Raw genomic sequence first — 24,649 nt, 5'->3', positions numbered from 1 at the left:
GCACGGGTAATTTAATGACTTTTTGTCGTTCATCCTGAGAAGGATTTTGGCTGTTGCTTGAGAAGGGCTCACAGTCCCTTCAAGCAACAACCCAATTGTTCGCATATATTTATTTTTCTAGAGTTACCTTCACTATTTTGGAACATTGCCATACCCCCTTGATATTCTGACACACAGCCTTATGGATTGTAAGTAAAACAAAGTTTGTAAGCTAGGCTGGCAGGTTAGCGACAGCGTTAAACTTAGAATGCTGGGAATGCGTATCTGATGGCAGGGCAAAGAATAAGCATTTATGGAGTGCACTTATATTTAACAAAAAAAGCTTCCTTGCGCTTGTGAAAAGTGTTGAAAGGTTCTAATGACTAAAAAGGCAAAGCAGCCCTGGTCCCAGATTTGAGTCTCATGTACTCAAGAACTGTATCCATCTGTGACAAGTTTTTTAATACCTACCTGTGAGCAACCCTTATGATTTTGTATAGGGTCCTTACCCACTTTAAACAAGTGAATTTCAAATGATTTAGGTTAAATCCAAAACATTGATTCTTTATAGTTGGTTTCCGTGCTACGATTAAAAGCTAGGAGTACTATGCCTATACTCAAATATGACGCTCTGAGGTAAATTAGGGCCTCTGTGTGTTTGGTGTGCATATTTTCCCAAATAGGCAAGGGACTGAGGGTGTCATGTTGATCAAAGTGAGGGCCTGAAGGGTATTAGAGGAATTTTTCTGATACGGCTGAGGTGCGCTTCAGGGCTGGGTGATAGAATCTTACAGCCAATGGAGGAGGTGTTACTGGACGGAGGTTGAGGGTCTATGAAGTCAGTTGATGGTCTGTGAGAGGTGACAGATTAAATGCAAGGATCATCTCTCAAATGGGACTAATTGTCTCTAGGGTCCTCTGAAGGCCAGTCAAGGGTGGCTTATGATGGGCTGATGGAAGGTTATGGATGTTTCTGAAAAACCTTAGCTCATTTAGAAAGATTTGTAAGAGAGGTTTGAGCATCAATTATGAGTAACAGAGGGACCGTGGTGGGTCTGATGGCTTCTGATGATCCTTTATTGGTTCCATAGAATTGTCTGAGAGCTTACAGAAGGTGTTTATGGACTAGCCAATGGTATTAAGGGTGACCAGGGACTTGCTTATAAGTGACTAAGAGGGGAAGCTTTGACTCATATCATTGGTGGGGGGGGTCTTTGAAGGTTGATGACAGTCCATGGTCCCCATTTTGAGAGTATGAAAGAGCTGGCTGTGGTAATCTTAAGCCAGAATATCATCTATGATTGAGGTTTAGTGAATTTCTTTTCATCAAGCTATATGTGACTGGTTACAGGCTGAAGGAATTTCAGGGTAGCTCAGAAGAAGACTAGAGCTGGGGGGGATAACAGAGACCCCTGCAGCAGTCTGCTTCCCCACACATTTGAAACAGGCCTGTTCTCCCACCCAACCTTTTTCTTCAAATACTGTTGGGGGTAGAGCGATACCTAGTATATCTCCCTGCTCCATCTCTCTCACACACATTCTCTAAACAGAATGGCTTCATCGAAGAGCATGACCTTCTCCACTTATCTGTAAAGGCAGGGTCCGACTGGCTTATAGGGCCGTTTTTCAGTGCCCAAAGGACTGTTCTGACACCTCAGTGTATGAGCTAGTTCTTTGGCTGTTTGTGGATCGATTTGTCTTTCTGTGGGCTGGGTTGTACAGTAGATTTCTCTGATATCACCACACACATTGCCTTTAGCAAGCAGTAATGCATTAAATTGCCCATCTTTTGCAAAATACCAATACTGCTCGTCTTTACAAGTTTAAGGCTGCCCTGATTTTCATAAGTGGGCCACTTTTCAATTGGTGCCCGGACCTAGTTTCTGTTTCCCAATGGGACTGTGTTTATAGGTTAGGAGGCCTCCAACTGGGCCCCTGCCTCTATTGTTGACGTTCTTCTACCAGTGCTTTGTCTGTGTTATTCACTTGCATCCTTCCTGCCTGTATTGAACATGTAATTTATTAGAAGAAAGCTTGCATTGCTGCTACCTCTGCTGACATTAAATAACTATAATGTTGCCTACAGGTATTATGTGCATTACCAATGCTTACTCGTGTTATGTGCTATGTCATTAATGTACCAAATTACCCCTTTCAAATACAATTGCAATGTTATTAACCACCAGACCCTATATACCAATATTAATGACCATCGGCTATTAGAGCACTAGTTTCCCTCAGCATATGCATATGAATATTGAACATTATGATGTTGTATTGAAGACAATGAAGTGGTTCAGGGCTAAAACCTTCTGCTCCAACATTCCAATTTTTCTCTTTCAGTTTCTCCTTTTACAATTTAGAAAAATCCCCTCTCATTGGGTGGCGTGTTCAAATAGCTGTATAGCCCTTCTGCCTTAGGCTATACCAGTTCTTAATAGGCCCTCGCCTGCTATTCTAGTCTATAACTGGAGTTCAGGGCATTTAACAACTGGTATTCCCCTTTGCTACAGGATATAAGGCTATATTAATCCAATACTGAACCCCAAAAAGCACCTTAGTCCCATTAATTAAAATGATTGTGGACACAAACATCTCCTTTAAATAGCTTCTATGGGTTAAGGCAAACATGGCTTCCATGAGCAGTGCCAAAAGGACTGTCTCATGTAACTAGTTTTGTATTTCCTAACCCTCAACGAGAACTCTTTCACATTAAATATGTGGTCTAGATAAGGCATTAGCTGTGTGTACTTTTTGTAACCATACACAGAGAGCCTCTTTGCATTTAATGTCAACAAAACCTAGAGGCTGGCATTTACATGTCTGCCTTTTTAGGGATGTTTTTTACTTTGGCCGTTGTAAGTAACTGATTTATAGTAATTTAGCCATGTAGCACCATGTTACCAACTTATGGGGGAACCATACATTTTGAGATAATGTATTGCTAACCTGTTTTCTTTTTGTTTTTTTTAGTGGAGAGCCCACGAATCCCCTGCCAACGGAAGTTGAAACCACGTAAGTACCTTACTCCAGGCCAAAGGCTTTAAGGCTGACCCTTCCTCCCTCCAAGTACAGTTTTCAGTGCTTGTTGTCGAGCATCCATTAGACTGTAATGTTTCATTCAGCTGTTGGTAGGGGGATCAGGAATTCCCTTCTCTGATCTTCAAACCTATTTGAGAATGCCTAATGTCAATTTGCATACTAGAGGGACAGTCTTTATCGTATCAATTGAGCTCCTTCTCATGAAGGGTTCCATGGTGAATAACAAACTTCAGAAGAGCAAATTACATAATGTTGTTTGTCTGGCATTGTCTGACCTGATGTTCTCACATGGCCTACAACTGATTTCATTTGTTACTCTTTATCTACACCTAGTAATCGGCCTGTGTTATGTCTTAGTGTCTACCTGGCATGACAACATCTTCTGGCCATGAAATGATCCCTCACACCAGACGAACAACGTTAGCCACCTCCTCTTGTCTTCCACTCATCAGTAGATTAATGTCGTTTTATGTTATTTTGTATAGCACAGCAAAAGCCCACATGCCAATGCTTTAAAAAAAAGTGGATGTAGCATCAATGCAGATACATTGAAGCATAGTTAAACACAAAAGTTAACATATGATCTGGAAGCACATTTAGATAATCCCTCAGGGAAATTATCTTTGGAAGAGTAAGAGATTGAGATCTTTCTTGATTATTACCAATGATATGATGAGTGAGTAAGTTAGGCAGTAGAGATCTCCAGGTTCTGGTCACACTACCTGAAAAATGATTGAGCCATTTTGCGTTTGTTGTCGTATGGGGCAGGTTCTTGCAGAAGCCCTCCTGCACTGTGAAGACCGTATTGTCTACCTGACAGGATTAGCATGTTGGTCTGGTATCAAGGAATAGCCTTGTGGATATCCTAGTGTGTAATACATGATGTCCTAAAACTAGATCTGGATTCAATGGGGAACTATTGAACATAAGAAAGACTGGTGTTATATGGTCATATACACTATTTTCAGTAACTAAAAAAGCTGCTGCAAGCAGCACTGTTTTGAAAGAGGCAATATGATATTTGTGAAGGTCAGTCAGTTGTAGGCATTTCCAAACATGACTAGATTTACTCTCACTTAAATCCTTTTGTGCATCAATCCTTATATGTTTTCAGAATAATTTTTCTGAATCCTAATGCAGAAAGTTTTGAAAACTGTGACCGTTGTGTTATCTGTAATGCTAGCTGAACCTCACACTCACATCAGAAGTTTGTGCTGCAACTTAAGTGAGAGATGCTCCTTCTGACAGAAAAATGTTTCCTAATGTAGCACTTTGCTTTTCTTGGAATTTGAGCCATGGCCTGTCCTAATGGACTGAGGGGCCGTGCCTCCTCAACTTTTTCTCCACTGTAAAGAATGCCTGTCAGGCTGAGCAAAGGTATGCCTGCCAGTCAGTCTTTATTTTCAGGTCAGGCAGCCAGGAGGTAGACATCGGCTAAATGTGCAGGCTCCTGGCTGCCTGAGCTGAACTTTGCCGTGCTAGAGAAATCACAGCTCATGTGGGCGTGGTGTCTTCAGCCTGGCAAATCTCCTCGAGGCCCTCCCTCTTGTGACGAGGGGGGTGTCATTAATTGACTCTGACCTTGGCACTTCGGATCTGATCCCTGAAGTCCCCAGGGTCAAGTGTCATTCACTAACACCTCATCACAGAGTGGAGTGGGGTCAGCAGTCTAAGTGACCCCACCCCACTTTGTGACAAGTGAGGGACAGGCTGACCTGAGGTCAACAAATGAAGGAAGGCAGCAGTCTCAACCCTCCTAGTACCTCAGAGGCTTGGGGACTGTGGCTTTCCCTCATTGGCTCACCTTATATCAGCCAATAAGGTAAGGCAACAGTTCCAAACCTCTGGGATCTCCGAAGCAGAGATGCACAGGCAAGCATGGTTTTCTTTTGGTGCATGTGTGTTGGAAACTGAGCTTCTTTACAGATTCCCCCCCTACACTTTTTGCCCCATTTTAGAATGCTAGATCCTGGTTTTTGGCTGTGATTGTGCACTGGGATCTGCTTACCAGGCCCCAGTGCTTGTGCTCTTTCCCCCAAAAGTGATGTTAAATTGGTATACCCACTTGGCAAGGTACTTTGGCCCCTTATAAGTCCGTAGTAGATGGTACCAGGGGGTAACCAGTGCAAGGGTGGTAAAGAGGTCACCAGGGCTGCAGCACTATATTGTGCTACTCTGTGTGATCCAAGTAAAAGTATGCTTGCAGCCCTACACAAGCAGTTTGCTTGAGAGTGACTCTGCCACACCATACGCTGCAGAGCCTCACCACTGGCTTAATGCAAATAAGTCACTCTTAAGGTTATCCTCCTAAGCCCAGGAGGTAGAGAGCATTATTATTAAGGTGTGGATATATATGTTCAAACTACTTAACAGTCTTTCTTCCATGGATTGTAACCTGGAGTAGGAGCATGTGACTGTGTAATAACCAATCACGATTCAAACCAATATGGCACTTGCACTTTAAATTCTGCCTTCCCTCACTTATGCGTCATGTGACCAAGGCCTCTGGGTAGGCCGAAGCGGTATGTCGAGGTGGGCCTTCAAAGCAACTAAATAAAACACTGCTCACCTGCATTTTGGGTCTTCCTCTCTTCTTCTGCGCCGTTGGAATCCGTTACTGGGCTCTGGTGAGAGAATGCTGAGATCGTAGTCATATATATATATATACAATCCACACCTCCTCCGAGGTTGCCGGGACTCCATAACAGCGGTGCACCTCAGGGTCGGAGGTCGCCCTGTCCTTAAATCATTAGTTTCCCAAAGCACAAAACACAATGTGCCGATGCACTCCACTCCAATAAAAGTTTGCCACATCCAATTGGTATTTTTGCAGAAACGAAGGTTTATTCAGTAAAGTTTCAGCATGATGTATCGAGTAGTAACAAAACACCCAACGCGTTTCGACGATAAGCTCGTCTTGCTCACGGGTCTTCTTGCTCACGGGTAAACTTACTGCAAATTCTGCTGCATTAAATAAAGTTCATTCAAAGTTTAGTGACACACCCACAGTGTAAACAAAAACATAGGACTTTAACAAAACCATATATTTGCAAGTAGCGGCCATATTTAAGTGGTGTTCTTATTCATCTGACACAACTAAAGGAACGTAATTTTCTTGTTCAAAGAATAATAAAATCTCTGCTATCTTTCAGATAGGAGGGGAGTTCTTCTACAAACGGACGTAGGAAGTAATCTATATATTTGGAAGTTCTTTCAAGTAGGGACCCCATGGAGGAAACGATAGGTCTACCCGGGGGCTCAACAGAATTTTTGTGGAGTTTGGGTAGAAGGTACAAAATTGCTACCTTAGAGTTGCGATTTAGTAAGAATGAGTACTCGTTCCACTCTAGGATACCCACTGTGTGCCAATTCTTTAACATCTCATAATACAGTTTGTTTGAACATTCAACTTTGTCTAATGTGGCCAACTCATAGCAGTCCGAGCAGTTTAGTTGGCGCATGCCTTCTTGTATATACTTTACAGTGTCCATTATCACAACATTCCGCCCTTTGTCCGATTGGCGGATCGCAATAGAGGGGTCATATATATATACATACATATATATATATATATATATATATATATATATATATATATTCACTGAAAAAAACATAGGTTATAGACCATATATAGTTAGGAATTAGCATTTAGAAAACCTTATTTTACTCACACAAAACCATTGAAATTCCATATATAGTTAGTTGCACTAACTATATATTGCGCACCCGCAATCCACTGCTGATGATGTCACATATTACATCATTCATGACATGGTCAGTGACATCACTGATGACATCACTGATGACATCTCAAATGACATCACTGATGACATCACTGATAACAACATCCAGTGATTTTTTGTTTCTATAAAGTTTAAATATGTCTTACATATTGAAGAATGAGTGGATGTGTAAGTGTCTGGACGAAGGATTTAGTAGGTGCATGACTGACTGTATGAGTGAGTGATTAAATGTGTCTCACTGACTGCATGGGTTAGTGACTAAACTGTCTTAATTTGTGCATCATTATGTTTGTTGTTCTGTAAACTGCTGCATGTGTTGATCAGTAGCTATATGAGTAACTATATGGGTTATTGATTGATTGCCCAAGTATTTGTATGGGAGACTGAGTGTGTGTGTGGCTAGCTGGGAGGTGTGTGACTCTGTGCAGATCAATCTGTACTTGTATCAATGATTGTATAAGAAGGTAAGTATGTGTTAGTATATGTTTGAAAATGTAAGGTGCTCTATGTTTAACTGTATAGACAAGAAAATGGAAGTGTCATTGATTCTTTACAGGACTGACTAGGTGTGTGAGTAACTCCATGGATGAGTGGCAGACTGTGAGTGTCTGTATAGGTGTATGAGTGCATATGATAGTGTTGTAAAGATGAGTGATTGTATGTATGAATGATTGTATGGGTGAATGAGTGAAGGTGTGTGTAGACGTAGCAATCAGTGAGTGCGTATGTAGTAACTACTATTGGTGTGTCAATGGTTTCAAAAATTATACTCTCTTTTTAACACTGGGTGAAACAGAGGTTATATTAAAATGTGAGGAGATGCATTGTATTGTCACATGAATGATATCATCAGTGATGTGGTCATTGATGTCAAATGAGATGTCATCAGTGATGTCATCAGTGATGTCATTTGAGATGTCATCAGTGATGTCATCAGTGATGTCACTGACCATGTCATGAATGATGTAATATGTGACATCATCAGCAGTGGATTGCGGGTGCGCAATATATAGTTAGTGCAACTAACTATATATGGAATTTCAATGGTTTTGTGTGAGTAAAATAAGGTTTTCTAAATGCTAATTCCTAACTATATATGGTCTATAACCTATGGTTTTTTCAGTGAATTTTCAAGGTTTTGTAAATGCTAATTCCTAACTATATATGGTCTATAACCTATGGTTTTTTCTGTGAATTTCATTGGTTTTTTAACAGCTAATATCTGTAGCTGTAAAATGTATTCTTCTTTAAATCCAAAAATATATTTTATATGTTTATGAATAATTTTTTTTTAAAATATTTTTTTTTCTTCGTTCCCGCTTCGCGAATCGGGAAGCTTCCCGTTAGCTGACCTTGATGCCGCGAAATAGACCGCGAGCCGGTAAACGTTTCTTTACCGCAAGTGCCGCGTTAGAAAACAACATCGTGACGCCTCCCGTCCGCATGACGTTTCACGTTGTCGCGTGATACGTCATATGACGTGCTACGTTAGCGAACTGGTACGCGAAGCGAGTCACAAAGCGCAGGTTTCTGGAAGCAAACCGGGAGGCCCTGCAAAGCGCTTAACGTACACACAGCAAGTCATGTGACTTGGTAATAACACTTTTCATTGGTTCATTTCACTTTTGGTTTCCTAATGATGTAAGACTAGGTCATATAATCTAAAATGAACACTTTTGATTGGTTGAGAACTCTTGTTTTTCCCAAATGATGAAAATCCCTCCTTCTTTCCTCACTCTGACTTTCATCATTGTGAGAGAAAGACCCTTTGTGATCACTGAGCAATGGCTTCTTTAGTAGCTTCAGCTGGTGCTTCCCCACCACCTCCACCACATCCAAGGAAGAGTGGACCACCTGCTCAAGTTATAATTCAACAAGAAGAAGAAGAAGAGGAACAGGACGACGAGCACGAAGAGAGGCAGTTTTTGCCTGAGCAGCCCAGGACGTCTCACCGGAAAGAAAACTTCATTTGGCAATTTTTTAAAATTCCCAAAGGTCAGAAAAAAGTAAATGCAAGATACGTAACTTGCCTTATATGTCAAGATAGACTGTCCAGAGGAACCGAGAAAAAATACAGTTTCGGAAACTACACAATGCATCGCCATATGACTAGGTGGCATCCTAACAACTACAGTGCTGCACAGTTTCGGAACGACCTAGATAATCTCCCTATTATGGCCAGAAGATCTGTTGTACCGGAAGTAACGGGACCAGAGGGCAGGGAGATGGTGCCAAATATACAAATGAAATTTGGTGAAGTAAAACACACCTGCGTATTTTGCGATGGATTCATTTCCTACGGAGAAAAAAGCATCACTCTGATCAACAGAGCTATTGACTATCATATGCAAGTTTGTACGAAACGCCCAAAATAATAAATACTTCTTTTTTTGTTTTGTTGCTCCTGTTGAGCCCTTTACAATGAATCGTTTTCATTGCCCCCTCCAAGAAAAACCCAAAAAAATATAAAACTTCAGAAAAATTCAAAAAAAGTAAAAAAATGTTCCGAAAAATAATAAAAAAAATATAAAACAACAAAAACAATAAAAAAAAAAGTTCTTTTCAGAACTACCTCCCCGTTATTAAAAAATTGGTACAATATTTGGAACTGTGCCAACCTCTATTTCTCTTAGTTCGCTTCCCAGTTCGCTCGCCGGTACGCGAACTAGAAGCGAACCAAAAACAGTAAGTATAAGGGAAGGAAACAGACACTTATGTTAAAAGAAAGACAGCTATAGGGGAGTAAACTAGAGATACTATTACCCGTAATCCACTGCTGATGATGTCACATATTACATCATTCATGACATGCTCAGTGACATCATCAGCAGAGGATTGCGGGTTTTTTGGCAACGTGCCTTATCCACGGTTTAATAACGCTGCCTTTTGCTTTATATAAGTTTTCAAATTGTATGAAATATATACCAATAGGTCGTTATGAACCTTTAGGTAGTGCTTTTCTTCATGAGGTCTGGTCGCTTCCATACACATACAGATGTTTCAAAGATGATCAAGAAGTTTATCTGAATGGAGAGGAATGCACTGAGACGCCAGATCATTCACTAATGTGTAGGCACATACAGTTACACGGTTCATGCAACAAACACCGACCAAATATGGCTTGCGTGTTGCAAGGCACGCCAGTTCCTGCTATCATCCCCACGTTCAAGTTGTTGGAAAATGGTAGTTATTTGATGCTCAATAATGAAGATTGTTCTGAGTTAATTGAAAAGGGTCTGCACCTCTGTACGGGTGTTCGCTATGTGAAGCACAAAAGTTTCACGGGCCGAACTCAAGGCCACCTCTCTCTGAGACAAAAGAGCTCTTATTCTTGCCATGCCGTTGAAATCTGTCCCAAGGTTGGTATTTGTGGCCAGATTGAAAACTCCCTATGTTCATGTGTGGGAGGAAATAGAACATTTCTGCAGCAAATAACCCGTTCACTTACTGTTACGATAAAAGGAATACTTTTAATTCAGATTTGCCTTTCAATTTCAGCAAGATGGTTCCGACTATCTTTAACGCATCCTCCACAAAGACCCTGGCGCACTTTTTTAAAGTTGTTACCAGTGGTCTCGTGACTTCATTTGAGAAAATCTTTGGAGTCATCCCTGCTTCCTTTCATTCTATTTTCTCCACTCTGGTTCGTGGATTGGCATTTTTACTTGCATTACCAGCGGACGCTCTTGTGCTTTTTTACATTTTTAAATATGGATGTCCCTCCTATGCAACCTCCCACCCTGCAGCTGCTGACACTGTTCCGCAATCGCATGCTAGAATATTATGGCACAATGCCGTTGGCGATATTAAGCACGGCATATGGATTATCTTTTCGATTCTCCTACTTCACCTGTGTCCAGCCTGTATTTCACTGCCTGACCTGTGATTTCGATTGGGCCATTGATTTGTGTCTCTGCGGACCGGTTTCTCCTGACGTCGACTTTAATCAGCTGATGACTCCTATCATTACTCACGAGTTGGTTTGTCCTGGCGAAAGGATTATGGCTGTGGCATTGATGCATGGACTACTTGGTCCCTGGAATTTACTGGCGGCAGCACAGTCTTTCTTGGAACAGAGCTTTCTTGAAAACCCACCGAGCTGTCCTCTGATGGTGATAGAGGATCCGGTACTGGGAGAGCACGTATGTTCTTTTCCGCTTTTAAATTGGATGGCTGAACTGTTTTCGGATGAAGACGGTGACTTCCTATTGGAGGCTGTTGCAGCTTATTTTGCATACACAGTTATGTCATAGACCTTTTTCATGTTTGATATGCTGAGTACTAGCATTTCATTGACAATTCATTGACTTATTTGTCAAGTTTTTATTATTTACCTTGCCTATTGGCTTAAGACTCGATAAAGTACTTGGCTGTTTTATTTTTCTTTAGCATTAAATTTTCCTAGTTTTTAATGCTTTACCTTGCGGACCGTCCACATATAAACTTGCAATCTGCTCTCATGAGATGGCACTTCTATTATCTTATTCAGTTCGTTTCCGGATCATGGGGAGGTGTCATCTAGGTCCTGGATATCTTTACACCGTGTTAAGTTAGCATGGGCTCATTACCGGTTTAAACGCCATTTTTCCTTTTTTGCAACTTCTGCACACAACACTTAGTTGTTGCTTTAGCTTTCCACCTAGTAGTTCATCGTGGTTTACATGAGAATAATATGTTATTGCTCTACTATCTGCTTTGCTTGTTAAACTATATCTGTACAGCGAGTGCTAAAGTTTCAAGAACAACACGATACAGAATTGTTATGAGGTCTGATCTCCACGACTTCATACTCATAACATAAGTGCAACTTCTGCCAATTCTGGGCATGAGGCGGGTTTTATATTGCTTTGCCGAACACACATACACAACAGTTGATGCGGTTCACATGAAGAGAGAGCTGGTGTATGCTGATGTGATTCCTTCAAATCTAAGACACTAAAGTATGGGCACGCCCTAAACCAACACAAAGAGACCTTCTTAGCAAATAATATAATATGTGTATTAGGGAGGGTGAGATATAAGCAGCCGCGGGCCGTGGAGGGAGTTACGGTGAGGCAGGGAGGCGGGGAGGGGGAGAAGCAGGGTGGAGCCCTCTCTACCTTGCCCCTCCCCCTCCCCGCCTCCCTGCCCCACCGTAACTCCCTCCACGGCCCGCGGCTGCTTATAAGTGTTGCTAACTCTTATTCATTTACAGCATGTTAACATACTGTCACCATTCGCTTTTTATGTACTAGTAACTATGCTGGTAATTTTGCTACTGATAATATGTGTACTTGTATTCTCCACCCTGCTTCTCCCCCTCCCCGCCTCCCTGCCTCACCATAACTCCCTCCACGGCCCGCGGCTGCTTATAAGTGTTGCTAACTCTTATTCATTTACAGCATGTTAACATACTATCACCATTCGCTTTTTATGTACTAGTAACTATGCTGGTAATTTTGCTACTGATAATATGTGTACTTCTATTATCTAAGATACTACGCCTGAGAAGACGGCATTAGTAAATAAACATTTCAAATACACATGTGTTCTTCTTAACTCCATGTTCTGGTTTCTAAGAAATATATAACGACCGACTGTTCATGAGTTCCACGTATCCTGAGGTACTATAAGTTCATATTCTGGATTGTCTAAACATTGAGAGTTTGTTATATCCAATGTGACACTGTACCTAGCTTGCTAAGGAGTTTTTGATTACTAACGTGAGTTTTGGGACACCCTAATTCGCCAAGGTTCCAATCCTCTGTCCACAGTTCTGTGTGAGAACAGAAACCCTGCGACAGGGGCACCCCCGACCCTTGCTGGAGCTTCATCACACTTGCGATACAACTCCAGCAATGCGCCACCTTTATGGCACAGATACATCACGCATCTGTGCTGTTTTTGCCCCATGATGCGCCGCATTGTAAATGCAGCACACCATAGGTGACGGAACAGCGGCACAGAATGACTAACACATCCCTGGTGATGCGCCAGTCATCATAAATGTATCCCTATGCTTCTTATCTTGTTAGAGATGAACCGCCATATGTATCATCAAAGTTTTTTGCATTTCCTAAATAGCGAACTTTAAGGAATAAATAGCGATTCTTTACCATTCCTAGTTTGCGATTAGCTATTTGCTAATTACAAATTACCCATTCATTTCCTTCATTTCCATAGGGCGGTTGGACTCACTTTTAGCTCGAACGGCTGAATGGATTTCCACGAAACTTGGCAAAATTGTAGGGACTGGTAGCCCGATGTGCCTTTGCTATGTCTCAAGATATATGCTCCAGTGGTTTTTACGAAAATTAACTTTGAAAAATATATATTGGGCTACATTGGCCTATATATATGTTGGAGCCCAAATGTAGCCCAATGTAGCCCAATGAAGCCCAATGTAGCCCAATGTAGCCCAAAGATGGCCGCCAGACACACAAAAAAACAAATGTAGCCCAAATATCAGCCAGATGTAGCCCAACTATAGCCCAGTGACAGAATGACCAATCAGCTTCGCAAACCTCCGTTACGCGAAGCGGAGCGCTGTTACAGATATATATCCTTTTTTGAACGTTAATTTCTCAAAATCCACTGGAGCACATATATTGAGACCTAGCAAAGGCACATCGGGCTACCAGTCCCTAATATTTTGCCAAGTTTCGTGCAAATCCATTCAGCCGTTCGATTATTATTATTATTATTTTTTTTTGCCCCGCGGGGCCCTTTTAAAACCTCCACATCAAACCTAGGGGGTCAGCGAGGATCTACTATGCCCCCTTATAGTTATTTCCCCCTTTGTTTTGACCTCCTCTTGTCTCTCGATCCTACCGAGAGACAAGATGGCGGCCACTACGGACTTTTTGGAATGTTGACAGACGCCGGAGAACCAATCAGCTTCGCTTCACAAAGCTCCGTTGCGCGTAAAGTACGCGTCCTGGGACGCTGCCAGGTCCGCTGTTACAGATATATATCTTTTTTTAAACGTTAATTTCTCAAAATCCACTGGAGCACATATATTGAGACCTACAAAAGGCACATCGGGCTACCAGTCCCTACAATTTTGCCAAGTTTCGTGCAAATCCATTCAGCCGTTCGGGCTAAAAGTGAGGCCAACCGCCCTATGGAAAACTCAATGTTAAAAACACGTTTTGGGACCCCCCTTTTTTCTCGGCCCCCCCTTGACGAACCCCCCCCAAATTTTCAAGGGCTGCTCAGAAACAAAATGTGCCATTTTCCTGAAAATTTCAGCCAATTCCGTCCACAAACGCCAAAGTTATTAGACATAGAATTTTCAAAAATCCCATAGAGAAAAAATCCTAACTATATATACCTACTGGCGACCGCCAGTAGGTAATATATACATATATATATATATATATATATATATATATATATATATATGTATGTATGTATGTATGTATGTATGTATGTATGTATGTATGTATATATATATATATATATATATATATATATATATCTACAGCAACCCTGTAAAGCAAGGTTTTACCATCAGATACTAGTGGTCAACAGAGTAGGATGGACTTGCGATTGAGGACATTTAAGATAGCCAGTTCCATTATTCCATTTGGTCTCAAACACCGTACATTTTCACCCCAATACAATTCTCACGTAAAGGGTGAGCTTGCATGCACAGGGATGTGAACCATTGTGGGTGCCCCACTAGTTCACAAAGCTTTAGTGCCTTGGTGGACTTCCTCGTGCAATGCAACCAAGGCAAGAGTCTGCCCTCTTGGTGGGATGTGCTAACACTTCCCTGGGATAGTGAAAAAAGCCTGGGTAGGAAGGAGTTCATACCTCCTCCCTCCCAGGAAAGCTAGTTTTTACAGCTATCAAGGTGGTGTGCCTCAAAGGCATCACGGCCCGTGATATGCAACAGTACTTGTCAAAAGCCCTTCTCGTCCTGTCCAGCCTGGAAGGTAGGAAACTTTGTTATTCAGGAGACATAAACATCCCAAGGCTAGCCACACCTTTAGGGTGGGTTGAGAGGTCTGTATAGGAAGGGTTCTGCCATCTGGGTAGAAGAGTGTCGTACGCCCACTGGATATTGTCACTAGAGGGACGGGTTAGCTACAGGGTCCAGTAGCCCATTGGCCACTGTCCCTCATGCCCTTAACTCCCCCTAACCAGAACCTCAGTTCGGATTTTGAATCTGAGAAGAGGCACAAAGAAGACGCCGTCACCAAAACCAGGACTTTGGACTCCGTGCACTGCGAAGAGAGGACACTTAAGTACCCTGAAGAGACCATGTACTGAACCCAGGTGACGAAGTGTGTCTGTGGTGTAAACTTGTCACTGCCAGCAAGAGAGACTTCAGTGGATGCTAGAAACTGATGCAAACTCTCAAAGATTATTGGATCCAGTCCCCTGCAAGCTGCAGGAACATTGACATGCTGTTTGACAAAAATTTCAACCTGCTGGGCCTGTCAAGAGTGAACCTGAAGAGAAGTGATGCCCTGCAAGTCTGGAGTGGTAGCCAAGTGTTCACCAAGTTTCAAGTCGCTGCTCCACTCCTGTCACCCTCCAGCTACTGAAGTAACCATGGATTATATTTGCCATAGCCAAGGCTTGATGATCGCCAGTTTAACTTAAGTTAAACTTAAGTTAGGATTTTGTCTTAGGACCAAAACCTAAGACAAACTTAAGACAAAATCCTAACTTAAGCTTAATTTAAATTTAACTTATATTTTAACTTAGGGCCAAAACTTTGGACAAACTTAAGACAAAATCCTAAATTAAACTTAAGTTAAACTTAAGGTAGGATTTTGTCTTAAGACCAAAACTTAAGACAAACTTATGACAAAATCCTAACTTTACTACTCCTAAATGTCCTGTGTGAATACCAAAAATTGTAAAGTTAGGAATTTGTCTCAGATTAGTTTTGTGAATCGGGTCCGAGGTCAACATGACAGTATCATCCAGTTTTGCGGTGATAAAGACTCTTAGGAAGGTGTTTTCCGTTTCTTTCTCTGCACGCAAAACAGCAGCTGTAGCACTGATTATGTCCAGGATGGATCATTGCAACGCACTTTACCTTTACAATAATGAGACAGACATCGACGATTTACAGCTTGTCCAGAATGCTGCAGCAAGACTAATTTTGGACTTTTCTAAATATCGTTCAGTGTCTGCTGCTGTTTGGAAATTGCATTGCCTCCCTGCCACTAAACGGATTGCCTCCAAGACCTTATGCCTTGTTCATAAGGCACTTCACAACTAAGGCTGAAGGATTCTCAACAGTTTTCAGGATAGCTCACAAGAATGACAAGAGTATGAGGAACAAATGAGACCCCTGTAGCAGTCTTCTATCCCAAACACTTAAAGCAGGCCTGTTCTCCCAACCCACTTTTATACTGCATATCCTGTTGGGGGTAGAAAGACACCTTGTGTGGCCCCTTGCACTGTCTCCATCACATACTGTTTCTAAACAGAATGGATCCAGAGCAGAGCCTGGCCTTCCCCACCTGTCAACAGGCAGGTTCAGACTAGCTTATATGGCTATTTGGCAGTATGCAAAGGGCTTGTCTTACAGCTCAGTGTATGGGCTGGTTCTTTGGCTGTTTGTGGGTCTATTTATTTTTCCGTTGGTTGGGTTTTACAGTAGATTTCTCTGATATCGCCACACACATTGCCTGCAGCAAGCAGAAATGCATTAAATTACCATTCTTTTGCAAAATACTAATACTGTTTATCTTTACAAGTTTAAAGCTATCCTGCTTTTTCAAATGTGGGCCACTTCTAATTTGGTAGCCAGGCCTATTTCAGTTTCACAGTCCAACCCTGCGTATAGGTTAGGAGGCCTACTAGGCCCCTGCCTTTGATATTGACTTTCTTCTACAAGTTCTATACTTGCTTTGTCTGTGTCATAAACTTGCATCCTTCCTGTATCGAATATGTACTGTACCAGAGGAAAGCTTGCACTGCTTTCTACCTGTGCTGAATTTAACTAACTACAATGTTACCCACAACAAGTATTGACCACCATTAGACGCATTGCCAATGCGTACTTACATTATGTACTATGGCATTAATGTACCTAATTACCCCTTTCTGATACAATTGTAATGTTCACATTAGTTAAAATGATTGTGGGCACAAACTCCTGATTTGATTATTTGATTCTTCTATGGGTTAAGACAAATATGGTTTCCATGAGCAGTGCCAAATGGACTGTCTCATGTAAATCATTACATATTTCCTATACCTCTTCAAGTCTTCTTCAACATTAAATATTGAGTCTAGATAAGGCATTAGCTGTGTCGTTTTTTTGGCTTGGATGAATGCTGGTTACTTCTTGTAACAATACACTGAGAGCCTCTTTGCATTGCATGTCAACACGACCCTAGAGTCTGTCATTTACTTATCTGAATTTTCTAGGGATGCATTTTACTAATGTAGTTGTAAGTAATAGATTAAAGTAAATTAGCCATGCAGCACCATTTTACTAAATTATGGGGGAACCATAACGTTGAAGATAATGTATTGCTAACCTGTTTTCTCTTTTTTTTTTGTGAGGCGCCCTTAATTCCCCTGCCACCAGGAGTTGAACTCAAGTAAGTAGCTTGCTCCAGGCCAAAAGCTTCGAGGTTGTCCCCATCTTCCTCCAAGTGTTCTGTTTGGCGCCAGGTGTCGGGCATCATTAGACTTTAATGTTTTGTACAGCTGTTGGTAGGTGGATCAGGAATCCCCTTTACTGTTCTTCAGACCTATTTGGGAATGTCAAATGTCAATTTGCATGCTACTTTTGTTGTATACAGCCAAGCGGGTGCTGCGCTCTTCAAACGTGTTTAAGGACCTACACGTCTCTGAAACTCACCGATAAGCACTCGTGTGCACTGAGATGGAAGAGTAAATGACTGTTGGTGAACCTGACAGTTAAAGACTGAAAACATTCATGGCAAGCGCAGTGAATCACTCTGTAGTACACTCAGGTATATACTGAGGCCACAGCTTATATGACAGTGCAGAGTGCAGAGTTGTGTGAGGAGAGTTCTATAAGGCTTAATGACTGATGTTACAGAAGGTTGCGTTAGTGTATGTGCAGTGCTGTATTTTAAAAACTCAGAAGGCACTAGAGATTGAAGAGCCAGTCGGCACATTGTAGCAACCGGAGGTGTATTGGTGCTTACCTATGTGCTATGTGAGGACGACGTGAGGGAAGGGTGAAGAGCTGAGCCAATCACAGCGGTTGGGTGGCATCAATGCCTCAACACACCCATTGTGGTAGGAACATCCAAACTTAAAGGGGCATCTCAAGTGTGTGTATTGAGGGGTATGCACATGTCAATACCTTTAAAGGAAAATATTTAAAGAGGAAATGCTCAAAGTTGTGTAGTGCATTTCTGATCAAGCTAAAATCCAAGAAGCATACTGAATAGTGCTTTGTGGCATTTAGTATGAAATCAATGTACCTTACAGAATATTGCCAAGGGGAACTGATTGAACATTTCTAAGCTTCACAGTTGAAGTATTTCCAATGGATAGATACACTATCAGTGTGACTGATTCAAAAAGTAAAAACATGGATTTCACAGCAGTTGATGTTACTCCAGTTTCAGCTCCACAAAACCTTTTAGCAAAAACCAGGCACACTATCCATTGAATGGGATGAATAGGTATATGTCTTTGATCATTTTTTGAAAGCATTAGATTCACAAGACTTTAGTTAAAGCAAGAAGGGAGTGATTCTACTTGCTAGCGTGGGAAAGAGGGTGAACATATATTTAAGTGCCTTCCTGTTATAATGGATGATCAAGGACAACCTATAGAAGATATATTTGAGGAGTTCCAGAAAAGATTGGAAAAATGATTTGGGAAAGAGACCAATGTTGTGATGAGAATGTTTAAGTTTTACACTCAGCCTCAGAGAGTTGAAAAATCTATAGAAAAATGTATCACTAGACTACGAGAACTCTCAAGTGTAGGTTTAGGGCGATGGCCGAAGAGATGATAAGTGATTAATTGACTGTCCAATGTAGAAGCAGGAAAACACAGGAGTGGTTGTGGGCTGCAAAATAACCAACTCTGAAGGATGCAATTGACATTGCAAAAATAGTGGAGGAATCTGAGTATTGCATGATGAAGATGCATCGTAGGGATAGTAAGATAAATACCAAGAATGAAGGTGAAAGATTAGAGGTGGACAAGTTGGATGAGGAAGTAGCGGTGATGACCAAAGCAAAGTCAAAGAGTAGAAAGTATTTTCTGGATCAAATCTGGGAACAGGATGTGTAGCAAATGTGGGAGTAACTATGATGCTGCGGACTCAAAGAATTGTTGAGCAATGGAGAAGGCGTGTAGAAGGTGCAGGCGGTCATTTCACCAGGATGTGTAGGGAAGTCAATAAAGGCAAAGTAGCCATTTTGTCAGAGGAGGTACCAAGTGGGAATTATACAGTGAGGGCCAATAGAGTTCTATGGGTTGATTCATTGCATGGGGTTGACGTTGGTGAGGAAGGGATATTGTATTTGGGAGGGTCAGATGTAGAGGACCAGCAAAAGAATAGGCCAAGGCAGAATTTATCATCAGGAATAAGAAAGTTGAGTTGTTGGTGGATTCAGGGTCTTTATATACAATATGACCCAAACATTTGTTCCAAAAAGAGTGGCCTAATGTAAGTTTGTTGATGATAAATCATGGTGATATCAAGCGGAACAGATAGATATTGTAGTGTACGTGTATATACACATTTGCTTCAAATACAGACTGGTAAAAGGCAAATTCGGTGTAGCGGAGTCATCATCAAAGTCTTTATTTTGGTTTTACAGTACCATAAAAGAACTAAGCACATGAATCTAGTGTGGCAATGAACAAGATAAAAGGTACTATAAAATACTCCCAATATAGACTCTTGGGAATTTAAAAACAAAGAATAAAAATTAGCGAAAATACTTATCACAAGAATATAAATGTATATAATGCATAGGCAGCACAGGCAAAAAGTACATGGCCTATTGTTTCGTTAGGGCATGGACAAGAAGGGCAGCCCTTGGTCTGTGATGTATTTGTCAGCCAAGTGTTGGTAAAAACATTAATAGGTAGACAGCCGTATCTAAACTGAATGTACAATTTTCTGTCTCCCGGCACTTTTATGAAATCAAGTTAACTTTCTAACTGGCTGCTGGATTTAATATTAGTGAACATATCAGTTAGGCAGCCATGGCAAATTTTCTAAAAAACCTTCTGTTCTACCCATGCCCAAAACTGTGATTTTAATAGGTGCCTAGAATATGTGGGCGGAAAACCTTCTAGCTCCCTAGGCACACCTATGTATAGGTCCCCTGAGTAATGAAGGTTGACCTGGCCCGCTTTAGCTGGATATACACCATAACCTGATTATGACAATATTACTGCTCAACAGCTACACTTTTTGTGTGCTCATTTAGTCGCACTTTATAGACCCTTAACTCATTATGTTCTGCCTGCCTTATTGGCTGTCCCATCAAGGGCTGGACTACTAGGACAGCCCAGTTACCTGCAGTGCCTACTATAAGTCGCGTAATTGTTCATTCCGTTATAGGCCTAATACCCATTAATCTGGAGGAAATTCCATTTTTGATTGCCCCAAAAATTTACCTGATTTAAGCGGTGTTTCTACTTACTGGACAACAAAAAAAGCACAGGATATTGACTATGTGCTTACTCCATGGATGGTTCCACTATATGAAACTGTCACACATGGGGAACAGTTTTTGCCACTGTGTATTCTACCAGAAACAGCACTCCCTCAATGTCAGTCTTGCCCAATGTGTTAAAACAAATACAGAACGAACACAGGACAGATGCTTCCCTGGATTCGGGGATGACACTAAAAGGACATTTTCCCAGGGTGTCCACAATGATTCTGTCTAACATTAAACGTCACACAGCATCGGTTTCACAAGCTGGCTGTGAGCATGAGCTTCCTATAATTGTTGCTGATGTATACACATACTTGGGACGCAATCATTTGGGAACCCGACCTACGAAGCTGCCACTTGGCAAACCTAAGATTATCCCTGGACTGTTTGTTGCCCACATATTGTCAATTCTACATGATATTGACCCGGACACATTGTTCTATTTTGATGATTTCAACTTGATTGACAATAAGGTAAACCCACATTTGGCCAGAGCAGATTGCATAATTTTGGGATTTGCTGAAATTGGCTATAAGTTCAACTTTAGGAAATCAAATTTTTCTTTTCTATGTGTCCTTTTTTTAAGATATGAATTTACACATGAGGGAAAGAGTCTTGCAACTCATTTGTTGGAAAAGTGTGCGCAATTGCTACCTCCAAACCCTTTAAAGAAACTACAATCCTGTTTGGAAATATGTAAACTCCTGATTATGCACAGCGCATCAAAACATTTTATGAATGAATTCACCAATTTTTCCACTTCACATTGGACATCGGAGCATACAGACATACTCAGATCTCTACAGTCTGACCTACTTGCAACACATCACTTAAATGCAGGTGTAAATACCACAAACCAAATCATCTGTGTTTTACAGGGTGCAACTGGATTTACATATATCACCTTTATTGAACGTAAAATAGTACTAATAGCATATAAATTGCATTTGTATTCCAACGCAGAATTGCGTTTGGCTTCCACTAAAAAAATACTGACTACAGTGCAGATGGCTATCCTTAAATGACGGCCACCTTCACAAGGGAAACGCATTAGAGGGTTTCACAAACTCTTGTGTCCCCAACGCTAAAGCACTCCATCCCAGATGCATACAGTGGGCAATACAGCGGTTGATGTCGACTTTGTCTTTGATGCGCCTTTACAGACCCAAGCAGTTATACAATATGAGCATGTTTATCCCATGCCTAGCACTGTCACACTTCTTGAACAGTATCAATATATTGTTTACACTGATGGTTCAGCCCACCCTGCTATAGACTCTAAACAGCAATATTCAGAGGCATGTGCCACCGTTGTTGTTGTAATGTTGGATGAGAAATTCCCTTAGGACACTGCACTGCGCAAGTGGCTGACCTGAAATCTTTGCTTCTTACACTCAAACATATGAATCCTGAATTCCCCTCATTATTATTGTGTGTGATTTGTATAATTGTGTACAATCCTTTAATGACAACTTACATTATTGGAGACAGAATGGATTCAAAAACTCTAAAAGCAGTACAATCAAGCATACAATGCTTTGGGTTAAAGTGGCCCACCTTAAAGATAGGTTGCCACAGACTCTTGTTACTCATACATTGAGTCATGAGGGTGTGAGATCACACTTTGTAGGGAATACTACGACTGATGCTGTTGCTGCAATGACTCATTTTAAAACGAGAATAGATTCTGATATATTGCCTGCCATTGATCCTAACAAGGACAACAATTGTTTACCTCAAGACTTTCCATCTAAATATACTTACCAATTAAGTAAACAAAACATTCCTTTTGCAACTATTCCAGGTGTTAACAATTGTTTAATTCTCAACCAAGACCACAGACTAGCTCTAGTGATCGCTGCTTGTGAAGGTGTTGCTTCTGCACATCTGGTGTGGCAGCCACAATTTCCTTGCTACACCAACGTTATTGGTGGCACAGCTTATATCAACATGGCAAAAAATATGTCCTTTGTTGTGACATTTGTCAACAGATTAAAGCTTCCACCGCAGTACGCCCACTGTAGACTCACCTGATGATTTCCAACTAGCCTTTTGGGTGCCTTTATCTGGAAAATATGGTCCTTTTATTTTGGATACTGCGTTTTAATTTATGTTAGTTGCAGTTGATTCTTGCTCCAGGTTCCTCTGGGTTTAGCCACAGCTTTCTCCTGTCACTCAAACTGTTATTAAAGATATGCACGTCTATATCTAGACACATGCATGCAGTACATTCCACTCAAACCAGGGCCCGGCTATTGCTTCCAAAACATATCAAGATACTATGGTTTCCCTGGGTGTACAAGTGCATTATTCATCTCCATACCGGCCTGAAGGAAATTCTGTTTTTGGAGAGGATGTACCATGACTTAAAGCAGTCCTTAACATCTAGAGTACTAGGCACATGATGTAATTGGATCCACCACCTATATGGGGTACAACACGCACTTAATAACCTCCCTAAAAGATCTCTGGGTGGCCAGATCCTATAGAAGGTCATTTTTGGCAACAAAATGTGCATCCCAGATATTTTGGCGGCGGAATTTGGCGTAGATAATCATACTGACTTACAGGGTCTATAAAACGTCTGTGACACCAAATCAAATGAACAGTTGAAGGAGTCTACATCTGCAGGAATCAAGGAGAAACCAGAACCTTCTGTGTTGTTGGGGACCTTATGTGATAGAAGGTGGTGGTGAAAAATGAGTTTGGCCCATCATACTGAACACAGGTGTCAGTCCTTGGCATACAAGAACTGTAATCTTGCCACCACTTCCTGGTTCCAAAGACAATAGTTTTGTCTCTATTGATTACATTAAGTTGCATCATGTAGCAGATTCTCAACAGTAGGCTACAAGAAGTCCTTAGTAGTTCCCTTACTCCTCTCACTTTTATATAGGAAATTCCTCTACAGCTACTGAGCACCACTGAAGCAATTTCTCCCTAGCTGGGGGGTGAAGAATGCACTGCAACAAGACTGAAGTGAGTACTGTTGTTACTGCTGCTTCTTCTGCAGCTGATATCATCCATACAGATCCACCTTATTACGATCCACCTCTTCTACATTTTTCTTGTCCTATTGCACTATCCGAGGCAGGTATTTTTCAACAAACTGCTTGTGGATATTATATGGGTTGAGAAGTTTTTTTTATCAGACTCTTTTGACACTTCTTCTGTTTGAGACCTTACTCTGTCACGGATAAGTGTTTCTTTTTATGGCTAAAATGCACTTATTTAGTCCGACCTAGAATATATGTTTTAAATTACACTTTTCTTAAATTTTTCTATTCCTTTGGATTGGATTTGTGACTGTTTCTTCTTATTGATCAATTGCCATTATTTACTAGAATGGTCTGCTACATACCTGGTTGATGAAGTATTGAGACCTCACTCGTCTTCACATAAACTGAAAAGAGACTTGTCCATTGTGAATATTTCAGCTATTCCAGTAACTGATGGAATTGTTTGGGATAAGGTTCCTTTAGCTATATTCGGACCTACAGAGATCCTGAAGATACCATATGTGTTTAGGGTTTCTATAGGTGATTTCATTGTACCTTGGTTATATTCTAATGATAGGGATGCTGAAAAGGTAGACTCCATGATCTTGGAGTTGGAATAGTACACTGTTTTTTTAATCAAATTTTCTATATTTAATTTCTGCTAATTATGGTGAAATGCTCTGTTACCGTCATTATGGACATCACTATTTGAATCGAGCTAGTGTTCAATGCACATTTTTTACTTGCACACAATGGGAACATTGCCCAACTCCCCCTCAAGATTGATGAATTTATATATATTTTTTTAATATGACACATCAGATCTGAAATCATATTATTTCATATTAATGCCTACACCACCAAAGAAATATATGCTTACACAAACTAAGCTAATACAAACAGCTTTGTTTGTCAACCAATTAGCTGTCAAAGGCTAAGATTATTGGAAGGATATAATTGAAAATAAATCAATTTGGGGTATCAAACCTTGGCACGTTCAGGGGATGGAAACCTTGTTCAGAGCCTGTTTATTTCCAACACAAATGATTTTTCTGAATGACACTGTTCAACAGACCACTTGTCTAGAGTTGACTAAAACGAAAGGTACGAATCCACCCAATATTCCTTCCATTGCCTTCTTCTAAAATATTGGCAGAACTTGACAAGTTATACTGAAGAACAGCTAAATAGTATGTTGCAGAATGATACATTTAATTCCATTTGTTCAGGTCCTCACAGGTGGTTTTGTGGCCAGTAGACACAAATG

At 41.0% G+C, this 24,649-nt stretch overlaps 1 protein-coding gene across 1 annotated transcript in view; it reads left to right on the top strand.

Annotated features, from left to right (window-relative positions):
* The window catches only part of LOC144828000 (fibrocystin-L-like), a 1,506,874-nt gene that overhangs the window by 1,145,018 nt on the left and 337,207 nt on the right, over positions 1–24,649 (top strand). Inside the window, exons 57-59 of the mRNA XM_078686147.1 lie at positions 2,953–2,994; positions 3,185–3,275; positions 17,280–17,317. Coding sequence (XP_078542273.1) covers positions 2,953–2,994; positions 3,185–3,275; positions 17,280–17,317 — 171 coding nt within the window. The remainder of the gene's footprint in view (positions 1–2,952; positions 2,995–3,184; positions 3,276–17,279; positions 17,318–24,649) is intronic.

This window comes from Lissotriton helveticus, chromosome 4_1 (assembly GCF_964261635.1).
Source record: "Lissotriton helveticus chromosome 4_1, aLisHel1.1, whole genome shotgun sequence".
In the NCBI taxonomy this organism is placed as follows: domain Eukaryota; kingdom Metazoa; phylum Chordata; class Amphibia; order Caudata; family Salamandridae; genus Lissotriton; species Lissotriton helveticus.
Note: the sequence above shows the minus strand (reverse complement) of the source record. Positions and strands in the feature narration are given on the sequence as shown.